Source organism: Astyanax mexicanus, chromosome 21, assembly GCF_023375975.1.
Source record: "Astyanax mexicanus isolate ESR-SI-001 chromosome 21, AstMex3_surface, whole genome shotgun sequence".
NCBI classification, from domain to species: Eukaryota; Metazoa; Chordata; class Actinopteri; order Characiformes; family Acestrorhamphidae; genus Astyanax; species Astyanax mexicanus.
The window spans coordinates 17,372,876-17,386,435 of NC_064428.1; the positions used below are offsets into that span (position 1 = coordinate 17,372,876).

The window sequence follows — 13,560 nt, forward strand, 5'->3', positions numbered from 1 at the left end:
AAACTACAGACAACATTTCTCCCAAATTCCAAATAAAAATATTGTCATTTAGAGCATTTATTTGCAGAAAATGAGAAATGGCTAAAATAACAAAAAACATGCAGATCTTTAAGACCTCAAATAATGCAAAGAAAACAAGTTCATATTCATAAAGTTTCAGAAATCAATATTTGGTGCAATAACCCTGTTTTTTAATCACAGTTTTCATGCATCTTGGCATGTTCTCCTCCACCAGTCTTACACACTGCTTTTGGATAACTTTATGCCTTTACTCCTGGTGCAAAAATTCAAGCAGTTCAGTTTGGTTTGACGACTTGTGATCATCCATCTTCCTCTTGATTATATTCCAGAGGTTTTCAATTTAGTAAAATCAAAGAAACTCATCATTTTTAAGTGGTCTCATTTTTTTCCAGAGCTGTATGTTTAGCTGTTATAGACATATAGAGCTGTTTGCTATATATGTCTGTGTCGATGTATCTATCCATTTACACCCTCCCCCCTCTCTCTCCCTCTCTCCATATTTCATTCTCTCTCTCTCTCTCTCTCTCTCTCTCTCTCTCTCTCTCTCTCTCAGTGAACAGCTGTACTACAGTGTAGTGGAGTCAGACACATTTTCATGCTTTCTTCAGCAGCACCAGCTCCACTTTTCACTCCTTCCCTCCTCCATCCGCAGATCCTCTCACTCTCATTCTCTCATTTGTGTATCTCTTCTTTACTTCATCCCTCTTTCCCTGTAACCTCTCACTCTTCCTCCTCCTTTCTCCCTTTCTTCTTTTTTCCTGTGTGTGTGTGTGTGTGAGCACACTCCATCATTCTTCTCTCTCTGTGTGTGTCTGATGGAGGCTGAGGCGCTGTACAGCTTCAGAGCCACAGAATGTGACGAGCTAAGTTTCCAGAAGGGCGACATCCTGAAGGTGAGTGAGCGTGTGTGTGTGTGTGTGTGTGTGTGTGTGTGTTTGTGTGTGTGAGGATGATTTTGGGTTTGTGGTGGTCATTATTCTGCTGTGACAGGTTGTGAGAGCTTCTTAGATAGATAGATAGATAGATAGATAGATAGATAGATAGATAGATAGATAGATAGATAGATAGATAGATAGATAGATAGATAGATTCTATTGGCAGCAGGCAGGAATGTTACCTATTCATGTCCTAAAGCACTTTTTCTGTTTCTATTTCTGTTTTTCCACATGATTTAAACACAGCTGCTCTTCACATCGTTTCAACAGTTCACAATAAACCAAAATGCTCTACAATGTGTAGAAATGCATCTTAAATTCTGTGTTTTTGCATGTTTTTAAAATGTGCTGCATTGTAGATTAGTATACTATAAGGAAAGCATACTAAATTATTTAGTGTTAAATATGTTTAAATGTGTTTTAGATTTTAGATTCTTCAAAGTAGCACCTCTTGCTTAGATGACAGCTTTGCACATCTTGGCTGGATTTTCTCAGTCAGTTTTATGAGGTAGAGTCACCTCATAAAGCTTTCAGTTAACAGCTGTGCTGAACTTATCAAGAGTTACTTGAATTTCTTGTCTCTTAATGTGTTTGAGAGCATCAGTTGTAAAGTAGTGAAGAGTTAGAGTTGGTATACAGTAAATAGCTCTATTTGAGTCATGTTTTAATCCATATTATGACAAGAACTAATCAATAAAAGTAAGAAAAAAAAATACTTTAAGAAATGAAGGTCAGTCAATTCTGAAGCATTTCAAGAACTTTGAAAGTATCCTCAAGTGCAGTCACAAAGACCATCAAAAAAGTTATGATGATGAAACTGGTTCTAATCAGGACATATCCAGGAAAGGAAGACTTACAGTTTCTTCTGTTGTACAGGATAAGTACTTCAGAGCTTCAGACCATTAGATTTGTAGCTGTTCAGTTACACTCATTGACAAAAACTGTTACGCACCAGGATTACTGCAAAACCCAGCATTTACATTAACAGTGTGTCTCTGGCAGTTGCAACATGTATGAAATGTGTAATAATTATAGGTGTGGTTTAATTAGACACTAGGGACCCTGTTTTAGTGATCTATAGGCGAGCGATCAACCGCGCAGCTTGATTATGGGAGTGTCAGTGTGTCATTGCTTTTGTAATGGCACAAATAGTACACCTTGCGTGGCTCAAAACACGATAAAGTTATGTACTAATTCTTTTAATTACTCATAAGTGTGTTTTGGGTGTAACATAAAATAAGTCAATCAGCGTGTCACTTGCCATTCCCTTTAAGAATCAGGTGCGTTACGACTTTGGCAGATTGGTATTTTAATGGCGTAGTGCTTCTGCGCTTCTCAGCAGAAGAAACTGACCTGTGTGTTGTAACAGCAACGTGGTTTTATTTTGTATTCTGTTTTCTATTGTTGTTGTGAAAGTTGGGTTTGTGCACAGCTGCCTGATCTTGAGTGTGTGTAACGAGTAAGGGGGTATGCACGCTGAACGCACATGGAGCGCACGGTGCACCTGTGTAGCTAAGATAGGTATGGATATCTGACAGTCGACTGTAGTCAGGGTTTAATTCAGTCAGTGGTGCACCTGTGTTTTGTGTTGGCAAGATAGCAATATGCCAGAAATGTACCTGAACACAGGGTGTTGCACTGCCATGTAAAGAGCTCTCAGAGGCTACTTTTGGATACTCTACAACTTCCTCTATGGAAGTCAATGGATTAAGAGAAGCAGGATGGTGGATTGATTAGCTGGCCATCTAGGCCACTCGCCAGCCACCATCACCCTTTTTGCAGTGGTGTTCTTAAGGAGAATCCTGGACTGCTATGGACTGCAAGCGGCTTTTCTGGGTGATGAGTCCAAGTTCTGTTTGAAATCAACTGCATCTGCTGTGGGTCCAACACTCTGCCCAGCTGCTGATGCCAATCCAGCTCTCTTTATTATTTTTTTTAATCAGATTTTTTGACTATACTCCAATCAAGAAATCAGGGTATGTTGTTTACAAGAACACTTAAGTAAGAGGATTAGTATTTTTCAGACTATAAAGCGAACCAGATTATTAGGTGCATTAAGCGACACTAGTGAGGATGCATATTTGAAGTGAATAGGGGTGTCACCATGTTTCCCTTCTAATTCTAGTTTCTAACAAAACTGTAATTCTTAAAAAAAAAAAAAAAAAACTTTTCTTTTTAAAGTCAAATGAGCGCTGGATGTTAATTTCAGGAGATTTCTCTCCTGAAAACTGTTTATTTGGGTGAGTAAAGTGCTTCTATTTATTGACAGTAAGCTTAGAATTCCTGTATTTTGTCCATAGGGTGAGCACTAGCTGTGGTTAGCAAGCGCTTAGCCAACCCCGGTTATTAGCGCCTGCCAGCTGCAGTGGTTAACGCTAGTAAATGCTGCCTGCTAGTGTTAGACTAAAGAACCCTGATTGTTCTGGTAACCCAGGGCGCTATCAGCTAGCGGTTTATCCCACGTAGCTTGTTTTAACTGGTAAATGCAGGCTACAGTCTGATAATACACACCTCTGAACAACGAAAGAGCTAGTACTGCAGTTAGCAACTATGCTAATGCCACTGCACTCAGTCTCAGCACTGGAGAAACTCCTTTATAACTTTGGAACTTACTTCAGCAGAGTGACTTTACTGCTCCTTACAACCTTCATACATAAGGTGCACCGGATTATAAGGCGCACTGTCGATTTTTAGGAAAAGTCAAGGATTTTAGGTGCGCCTTATAGTGCGAAAAACACAGTACAGTCATCGCATACCTGATGGATGAATGGATTTTTAAATGCATGTAAACACAATGCAGGCACTTGTGTATATCATCATACATTACGTTTACACTTTCATTCCCACAATTCCTTGGTGCAGTATTTATTTGTCATTGAGTGTGTTGTTCAAATAAATGCAAAGATTGTAATTTTTTTTTGTAGTTTGTCCTAAATCTTACTAGATTTCCTACATTCTATCCCTCTTAATTGTACATCAACAGGCAAATGCTATAAGAAACAGACAGTTAAATATGTTCTTTTCAGGTACATAGCACTATTAGCAATACTAGTCAAAAGTTTGGACACACCTTCACATTTAATGTATTTCTTTTTAATGAATTATTTTCTAAATAAATTATTCTTACGAAAGCTTTGATATCTCCCATGATGTGGATGAAAATTTTGTTCCTACAAACATAATGATAGTTTACACTACATAGTGGTAATGCAGACATAAATGTTTGCACAGCAACTTCTAAACCAGTTCTCTTGGTGATCTGTGTGCTCTCTCTCCTTCTGCTCTCTCTCAACTCAAAATGTTGAGAGATTATTATTTTAAGGCTATTTAATTAGTCAACTAAATAATTTAGCATGTGATATAAAGTTTGGTAACTTTGGTCATTTTATTTAATGTATAATAATAATTGTTTTGAGAGATTAAAATTGCTGGGGTCAAATTGACCCCAAGGATAAAAAGTGTTAGTAAGTTTGAAGGTAACAGGATGGTTAAAGACATGAACACAAATAAGGGACACATATTTAGTTATGTAGGAGACAAAAAAAACACTGAGATGGTGATTTGCTGGTATGGGATGAGCTGGAAAAGCAGCAACTATTGTTCAGCAGCTGCAGGAGCTCCTTAAAAACGCTGAGAAAACTTTTCCAGAAAAAATGTCTATTGTATTTACTGTGTCATAAAAAAAACATTATTTTCACTTTAAACACAGGCACCACAACACTTTCAGGCCGCTGTCTTATATATTATAATAGCATAGCTTAATTCTTATGGTTTTGTAGGTGACAAATATGGATGATGATCCGAACTGGTACACGGCTGAACTGTCGGGCAGGAGGGGCTACGTACCCAAGAACTATATCAATGTAAGACCTCATGCGTAAGTATCAAACTGAATGAATGTGAATGAAAGTGTTTGTAAATGTATGTGCTGAGTATGTATGTGTATATGTTTGAATTTAGTTAATTTCACATTTTGAGCTTAGACTATATTATATGCCAGTATTTCCAAAATACAGCCCTGGAAAAAATAAGAGAGCACGTAAACATGATGAGTTTCTCTGATATTACCAAATTGAAAACCTCTGGAATATAATCAAGAGGAAGATGGAGGATCACAAGCCATCAAACCAAACTGAACTGCTTGAATTTTTACACCAGGAGTGGCATAAAGCAGTGTGTAAGACTGGTGCAGGATAACATGCCACAATGCATAAAAAACAGAATAAAAAACAGGGTTATTCAACCAAATATTGATTTCTGAACTCAAAAAAAAAATTATGAATATGAACTTGTTTTATTTGCATTATTTGAGGTCTGAAAGCTCTTTTTTTTGTTATTTTAACCATTTCCCATTTTCTGTAAATAAATGGAATTTGAGAGATATTGTTGTCTGTAGTTTATAGAATAAAACTAAAATGTCCATTTTACTCAAACATTTACCTATAAAAAGGCAAAATCAGAGAAACTGTTTTAGAAACTTATTTTTTAGAGCTGTATAGTCTGGCAGGACTTTCCATGAGATTGTGGAGCATTTCTGTGATGCTTTGTTTGCATTCAACCACACAAGAGCATCAGTAAACTTCATCAGTAACTGATGTTGAATGATTTGTACTGCCAATCTAACTCATCTTAAAGGAAATGTCTTCAACTTCAACACTCCAAAGAACACATATCTACTGTTCTACAGTTTAAGGCTTGGGGGCAGATGATTGGCTAATGATAGTCATTGGGCATGGTGACCTGAGGCTCATGAGTGGCTACTCTAGAACATTCCATTCTGGATCCAGTCATTAGAAGGTGTTTCCACAAAAGCTTGGTGTGCTTAGGACAGTGAAAGCAGCTTTTAAGTTGTTAGAAAATATTTCACAGTATACTTAGTCATCTTAAAGCATCAGTTTCCCTTACAGATTTCTTTACCTTTTGCTTTTTTGTCCTGCTTACATTTTTCATATTATTAAACAAACTTTAATATCAGACAAAGATAGCTTGAGTAAATATAAAAAGCAGTTTTTAAAAGATCAATGATAAATATCACTAGTAACAACCAGGCATGATTACTACCAGACCTATAGAATCAACAAATCACTTAAATAGAACCTGTCTGACAACATGAAGCAGATAAAAGATCCTAAAAAGCAACACATTAAACCCTGATCTAAAACAGATGAAAAAAACATCATTGATCATCTATAAGCCCGGAAAAGGTTACAAAGTCATTTCTAAAGCTTTGGGACTCCAGAGAACCACAGAGAGCTATGGAACACTGGTGAATCCAGGAGTGACCAGCCAACCAAAATTACTTTAAAAGGGCATGAACAACTCATCCAGGAGGTGCCAAAAGAACCCAAATCAACATTTAAATAACTGCAGGTCTCACTTGCCTCAGTTAAGATCAGTGTTGATGATTCAATAATAAGAAAAGACTGGACAAAATTAGTCTCCATGGGAGAGTTCCAAGGCAAAAAACACAGCTTACCTAAAAGAACAACCTGGGCTTATATAACATTTGCCTAAAAATCATCTTGATGAACCCCAGAACTTTGGGTGAATATTCTTTGGACTGATGTAACAAAAGTGGAGCTTTTTGGAATGTGTGTATCCCGTTACATCTGGTGTAAAACTAACACATAATTAAAAAAAAAGAACATCATACTGAATCTAAAACATGGTGGTGGTAGTGTGATGGTCTGGGGCTGCTGGATAACTTGCTGTAATATATGGAAGCAGGAATTCTGCTGTTTACCACACAAACCCAAATGAGAATGTCCGGACATCTGTTTGTGACCTCAGGCTCAGGTGGACTTGGGTTGTGCAGCAGGACAATGATCCAAAACACACAAACAAATCCATGTTTGAATGACCTAAAAAAAACTAAATGAAGGTTTTGGAGTGACCTAGTCAAAGTCTGATTGAGATGCTGTGGATGATCTTAAACAGGATGTTTATGCTGGAAAATCCTCCAATGTGCCTGAATTACAACAATTCTGTATAGAAAAGTGGAATTTCTCCACGGAGAGGTTGTCAGTTATCAGTAAAGCTTGACTGCAATTGTTGCAGCCAAGAGGGGCGCAACCAAGTTATTAGTTTTAGGGAGCAAACACTTTTTCACACAGGGCTAGATTGGTTTGAGTAGATTTGTTGTCCATTAGTAAATGAAATTAACATTTAAAAACAGATTTTTTGTATGTACTTAGGTTATATTTGTCTGATATGGGTTTGTTAATCTCAAAAACTTAAGCAAAAACAAGATAAATCTGCATGATATACATGTAATAGAAATCTAAAAATGAGTAATAGGAGTGGTCTGGTATGTTTGTAGGATTTAGCTGCTTGGTCAAAACAGTTATTACACAATCTCACCAGAGAGGTCTCTAAATCCCCAAATCCCCAAAACTTACTTACCGTTGCTTTAATTCCCTTTATTTTGTTCCTGTTTAAAAGGCAGCTGCTCTGGTTTCAGTCTCAGATCTACACCTCCAGCATGTTTGTGTGATTTCTGGAATGAATCTAACAGAGCAGAATAACTTGTCACCCAGCAGATGAGCTGAGAGAGTGGTGTTGAGCCAGATGCTCTTGTCTCCTGAAGGTGGTTTGTGGGAGGAATATCTCGGCAGGCAGCGGAGGGCCGGCTCAGGCCACTGGAGTGCGGAGCGTTCCTCATCCGGGAGAGCGAGAGCACGCCGGGAGAGTTCTCAGTGTCCGTCAGGTGAAGAGCACACACACACAATACACACACACACACACACACACACAAGACACACTCTTACTCACATCTGCTTTCATCAGCACTCACTTTTGAGACTCTAAACACACACAGAGAGAAAGAGAAAGCAGAGAGAGGAGAGAAGCTTGTTATTTATTCTTTCTTTGATGAGTAATAGCTGCCTTGAGTGTCCCAGAGATATATGTGTGTGTGCCTATGTGTGTGTGTGTGTGTGTGTGCTTGTCTAACCCTATCTGGCACTCTGTTAACACACGCTCTAATTGGAATGGAGTGTGTGGTACTGTGTGGAGCCCGGGGCTCTTAGGCTGCTGTGATGTAATGCTCTTGCTCGCAGCGCTCTGGAACCCATTTTATCCATTCTGCGTTCTCTCTGTGGAACTCTGTAGGCCACCCTAGATCAGTGCATGATTGCATGATTGTAAGGTAAGGCTTTTCAAGATTTCCACACAATCCGACTCAGATTGCTGTGTCTGATTAATCAGAATCACATTTTTCGTGTAGCAGCGGAATGTATGATGTAAAATTCACATTTCGTGCACCTACTTTTGTACCGTTCTGCACATTTCCACCAGTAAGAAAAAGTTCTAGAGGGCTCTGGGTGATCCAGCAGACTAAGGCGCTGTCAATATACAGGGCCATCTCAAAAAAATAGAATATCTTTGAAAAAAAGTTACTTTATTTCAGTAATTCAGTTTGTATGTAAAATGTAACACTCATACATTACATAGATGGATTACACACAGAGAGATTTATTTCTTTTATTGTTGATGATTATGGCTTACAGCCAATGAAACCCAAAAATCTGTGTCTCAGAAAATTTGAATATTATATAAGACCAATTAGTACTTTCTGCAGTGTGGGCATTGTGCCAAGTCCTGCTGGAAAATGAAATCCACATCTTCATAAAAGTTGTCAGCAGAGGGAAGCATGAAGTGCTGTAAGATTTTGTGGGAGATCACTGCACTGACTTTAGACTTGATAATAAAACACAGTGGATCAACACCAGCAGATGACATGTCTGTCCAAACCATCACTGATCATCAGTAAATTTTACATTTCATTTGTCAAGAGACCAGTCTGGAGGAAGAGTGGAGAGACACAGTCCAAACTGCTCGAGGTCTAGTGTGAAGTTTCCACCAATCAGTGATGGTTTGGAGTGGCATGTCATCTGCTGGTGTTGATCCACTGTGTTTTATTATCAAGTCTAAAGTCAGTGCAGTTTTGTTTTCCCACAAAATCTTACAGCACTTCATGTTTCCCTCTGCTGACAACTTTTATGGAGATTAGGATTTCATTTTCCAGCAGGACTTAGCAAACTGCCCACACTGATAAAAATTATCAGTTGGCCTTATATAATATTCTAATTTTCTGAGACACTGATTTTTGGGTTATTATTGGCTTTTGAGATGGCCCTGTAAGAGAGCACAATTGGCTTTGCTCTCTCTGGGTGGGTAGATGGCGCTCTTTTACCTCATCACTCCTAGAGTGATGTCGATCAGGACGAGGCGTCTGTGAGCTGATGTATCAGAACTGAGTCGCTGCTCTTTCCTCCGAGAGCGCTGTGATGCTACTCAGCAATGCTACATCAGCAGCAGTTCAAAAAAAGGTGGTGGCTGACTTTGCATGTGTTGGAGGAGGCATGTGCTAGTCTGTGTTAAAGCATCACTTATGATGGGGGATATACTGCTGAGTAGCTGCTGATTGGGTGGGACAATTGCCCGGATACATTTGGGGAAGAAAAAAAAGATTCTGGAACCTGAAACCTCCAGCTGGAACTAAACCAAAGAATAGTAGATTCTTCAGCACAAACCTAGAGCTGTTGTGTAACTCCCTTTGGAAATGACATATTTTGTATTTTGTTGCACATTGTATCTATGTTTTCAATTAAATGAGGGCAGACTGGTTAGCTGAAAACACCAAGGTTTTTATAAGCCTGAACGGAACCTGTTCTGTTCAGCTGTTTTATATTTATTTTTTGTAAGTTTGTATGTTAACAAACACACAACACAATATAGATGATATCATAATTACAGTTATTACTGTAGGGTCATGTTTATTTATTGTACAATAACTCAATAATGTAATTATCATGACTGGCCTACTCAGTGCAGTACAGTACTCAAAATACACTGCTTTTACACCTGTCATGTTTGGTCTGTACTTTTGGACTTTTTTGGGCCCAAACCAATGTAGTAGGTGTGAAAGGGAAAGTGAACCAAGGTCCAAACCTAAGCACCAGTGTTTGTACCAATCAAAACAGGTGTTCTCGGTCTCGGTCTGTAGAGTTCTGCTACCCTGTCTAACCATGCTACCCTAGTGTGTGTTTAACTGTTAAAAAAACCCACGGTTTTTGCACTGTTGTAACACTCAAGCAAACAATGACTTTGAGTTCAGATTGTACAATGCACCCAGGAAAAAATCTAAATTATCAAGAAAATACTACGCTTGGGTAACCCAGGTCCAGAAATTAAAAATCCAACCCAGGGTTTAGTATCTGCAGCAGAGCCGCCCAGGGAGTTGGTGCAAAGCCATGGGTTGGATTTTTACTTCCACCTCTAGTAAAAGATGCATGAAAACAGTAAAAAATGAGAGTTTTGCGCATGCGCAGAGCCGCTTAGTGGCACATATCGATAGGTAGCACAACTCGATACTAGCACAACACCGGAGGAAAAAAGAACTAGTGTTGTGGCAAAATTTGACTCCCTTTGACATGTTTGCAAAATATCGTAAAAATGTAGGAAAATAATTTTTGAGGGCAAAAATGCAAAGTATTATGATAATGACCCCTATGTTGTATGTGAGCAGAGAATTGTGGGTAACCAAGAGATGTAAAAGCTGCATTTGTACCTGAGTGACTATTTATCGCCTGTTTTCTACATTTATTCTTTTTTTGTTTTCTGTTTTCCTCGAACAAAGTAAACACACACACACACACACACACACACACACACACACACACACTCATACACACACTCTCTTTCTCTCTCTCTCTCTCTCTCTCTCTCTCTCTGAAACATCTGCACTGGCCTTAGGTACTGCAGCTTATTATGCAGCAGAGAGCTAATATCGTGTGGCAGAGTTGGTTCATATTGTGCCTTGTTTTTCTTGCTGTTTGCTAAAGAGGAGCATATCTCTGCTTTCGCCTCTTCCTCTCTCTCTCTCTCTATCTCGCACTCTCTCTCTCTCTGCTCAGGTTGACATTCGGCTGCTAGAACATTTGAAGTGACGGTTTCTAAAAATACTCCAGATCCGTATGAAAGAGCGCTCGTGCTCTTCTGAATGTGTGTGAAGTTATAAATAACAGAAAAGCCATTATTCCAGCACACCTCACGAGACTGCAGTTTAAAACAGTGCAGTGGCTCCATCTCTCTCTCTCTCTCTCTCTCTCTCTCTTTCTCTCTCTCTCTCTCTCTCTCTCTCTTTCTCTCTCTCTCTCTCTCTCTCTCTCTCTCACCTGCTTGGTAATCTTCAGTGTAACTGGAAGCTCATTTGCGGATGACCTCAGGCTGGTTCTGAAGCTGTTTGAATGTGTGACGGTGAGCAAACTGGAGATCTTTAAGATCTTTCAGAAAAATTTACATTACGTTTAGCAGGCAAACAGAGGGAATGCTAATGTCGTATGCTAATGCTAACATCTATGTCTAATATACAGTACTGTGCAAAAGTTTTAGGCATCAAATCAAATTACACCAATCCATCTCAGCAATATTACTGAAATTCCCACAGGTGCCTTAAACATTTGCACAATACTGTACGTCATTATCAGTATACTGTGCCTTTTAGTTTACATTTTTTTTTACTATACTGTGCACCAGAATATAAGGCGCATTAAGCAACAATAGTAATTATGTACTTGAAGTGAAAAGGGGTGTCGCCATGTGTCTTTCCTTCTAATTCAGCAGGTCTCATCGCTGGGTGTGCCTAATTAAACAAAACGGTAATTCTTAAAAACAATAAATAAATCTTTCGAAGTCAAATGAGTGCTGAATGTTAATCTACACAGATTTCTCTTCCGAAAACTGTCTATTTACGTGAGTAAAGTGCTTCCGTTTATTTACAGTAAGCTTAGAATTTCAGTATTTTGTCCAGGGGTGAGCACTAGCCACGGTTAGCAGTGCTAGCCAGCTCCGGTTAGTAGCGCTAGTAAATGCTGTCCAATAGTGCTAGACTGAAGAAGCCTAAGTGTTCCAGTATGGCAACACCCTTGCTCACTTCGAAGTACGCATCCTTACTAGTGTCACTTAATGTGCATTATAATTCAGTGCGCCTCTTACTGCTTTTACTACTGTCGATGTGCAGTGCAGCCATCCTTGTTTCTAAACTCATTGCAGCTCCTCCAGACTGTATGTTTACTGGACAAAGAGAACAAGCGTGAGAGTGTTTGCGAGAGAGAAAGCAGGATTAATTTTGCGACGCTATGTCAGACATTATGTCAGGCGTCGGTATGATCCAGAGATTAGTTTTGGAACAAATTTAAGTGCAGAAATGAATTAACAGTTCACACACTAGATTATTTATATTCACGTGTTGGTGCTCTCACACTATTTCATTTCAGAAATGCAGCACCATTTTGAAAGCCTTGCTGTAAACAAGCGTCGGGTATTGATTATGACCTTCCGTTACATAATCGAGTTCCTCAGTACAGCTTATCTCTTCAATGGTAATGAACAGTGTGATTTGCTGCACTGAGATCTACAAGATTATTTGAATTGATCCTAATGAAGCTGTAAATTTGTGATGAAGTGTTAGTGGCATTGAGTGCAGTGGAAAGCAGACTACTTGCTCTGTTATATAATATGCACCCCAAATAACATACAGACATGTGGAGTCTGTATGTGTAGCTCAACTGGGAATCAGAAAGATTTGTCTTTATTTGGGTCTTATCAGGGTCAGTGATGGGAGCAGGACGGGTTAATAATGGGGTCCATTTGGGTCCTGCCCTGCTCATGGCACCTAGATGGGACCAGAGGTGTCAAATAATGAAGTACAAATATTTTGTTAACGTACATAAGTAGAAATGTTGGTTATCTATGCTTGACTGGAGTAATTATTTTTATTTTATACTTTATACTTTATACTTTACTTCTACTTCTTACATTTTCATACAATTATCTGAACTTTTTACTTCTACTTCTTACATTTTTAAAATAGCCTTGTTACTCCTATTTCATTACAGCTTGTTTTCAATCCAGCTTCTCATTGTTCAAAAAACAGCAAAGCAGATAATTATTTCCATACAGACTGTTAAATTATTGAACGCTTAGCCACAACCTAGCAACCACATAGCAACACCATATCAACCACTCAGCAAAAATGTAGCAACCACCTAAATTACGATATAAATACTAATAATCTCTTTGCAACACTTTTGACCACTTAGCAACACTATCACAGCCACCTAGCAACCTCTAAGCAATTTTCCAGAAATTAGCTGGAATACTATAACAACCACTTAACAACACCATATCAGCCTCCTGGGATACCATAGAAATCTATTTGCAATACCATATAACACTATTGACCACTTTTCCACAAACTATAACCACTTAGCAACACCTTAGAAGCCACCTAGCAACCTCGAAGAAACTTCACAGAAGAAATTTGAAATACTATGTGACCACTTAACAACAAAATAGGAACCACTTAGCGACACCATAGCAACCACCTTTCAACCACTTATCAAAGCCACAGCAACCAGCTACATGCTTCAGAAAAGAAAGTAGCAGTATCCTGTGAGTGGATTCTTCGTTAGTGTTGCAAACATTCTATTATGACCTCATAGGACTCGCAAAAAATGGACAAAGGTGGCAGCTCTGCAAATCAGACATGTTTATTTTTTTCTGATGATGCTAAATTAGCACAGCATGCTTAGCTAGGTTA

General features: G+C 38.7%; 1 protein-coding gene across 2 annotated transcripts in view; it reads left to right on the forward strand.

The window, feature by feature from the left end:
- The first annotated feature begins 620 nt into the window (after positions 1-620).
- grapb (GRB2 related adaptor protein b) overlaps positions 621-13,560 on the forward strand; it is a 37,584-nt gene continuing 24,644 nt past the window's right edge. Inside the window, exons 1-3 of one of the 2 annotated variants that reach the window (XM_022686395.2) lie at positions 621-914; positions 4,736-4,833; positions 7,543-7,662. In XM_022686395.2, the coding sequence (XP_022542116.1) occupies positions 837-914; positions 4,736-4,833; positions 7,543-7,662 (296 nt within the window). In that variant the 5' untranslated portion in view covers positions 621-836. The remainder of the gene's footprint in view (positions 915-4,735; positions 4,834-7,542; positions 7,663-13,560) is intronic. The other variant, XM_022686396.2, reaches the window with a different exon arrangement.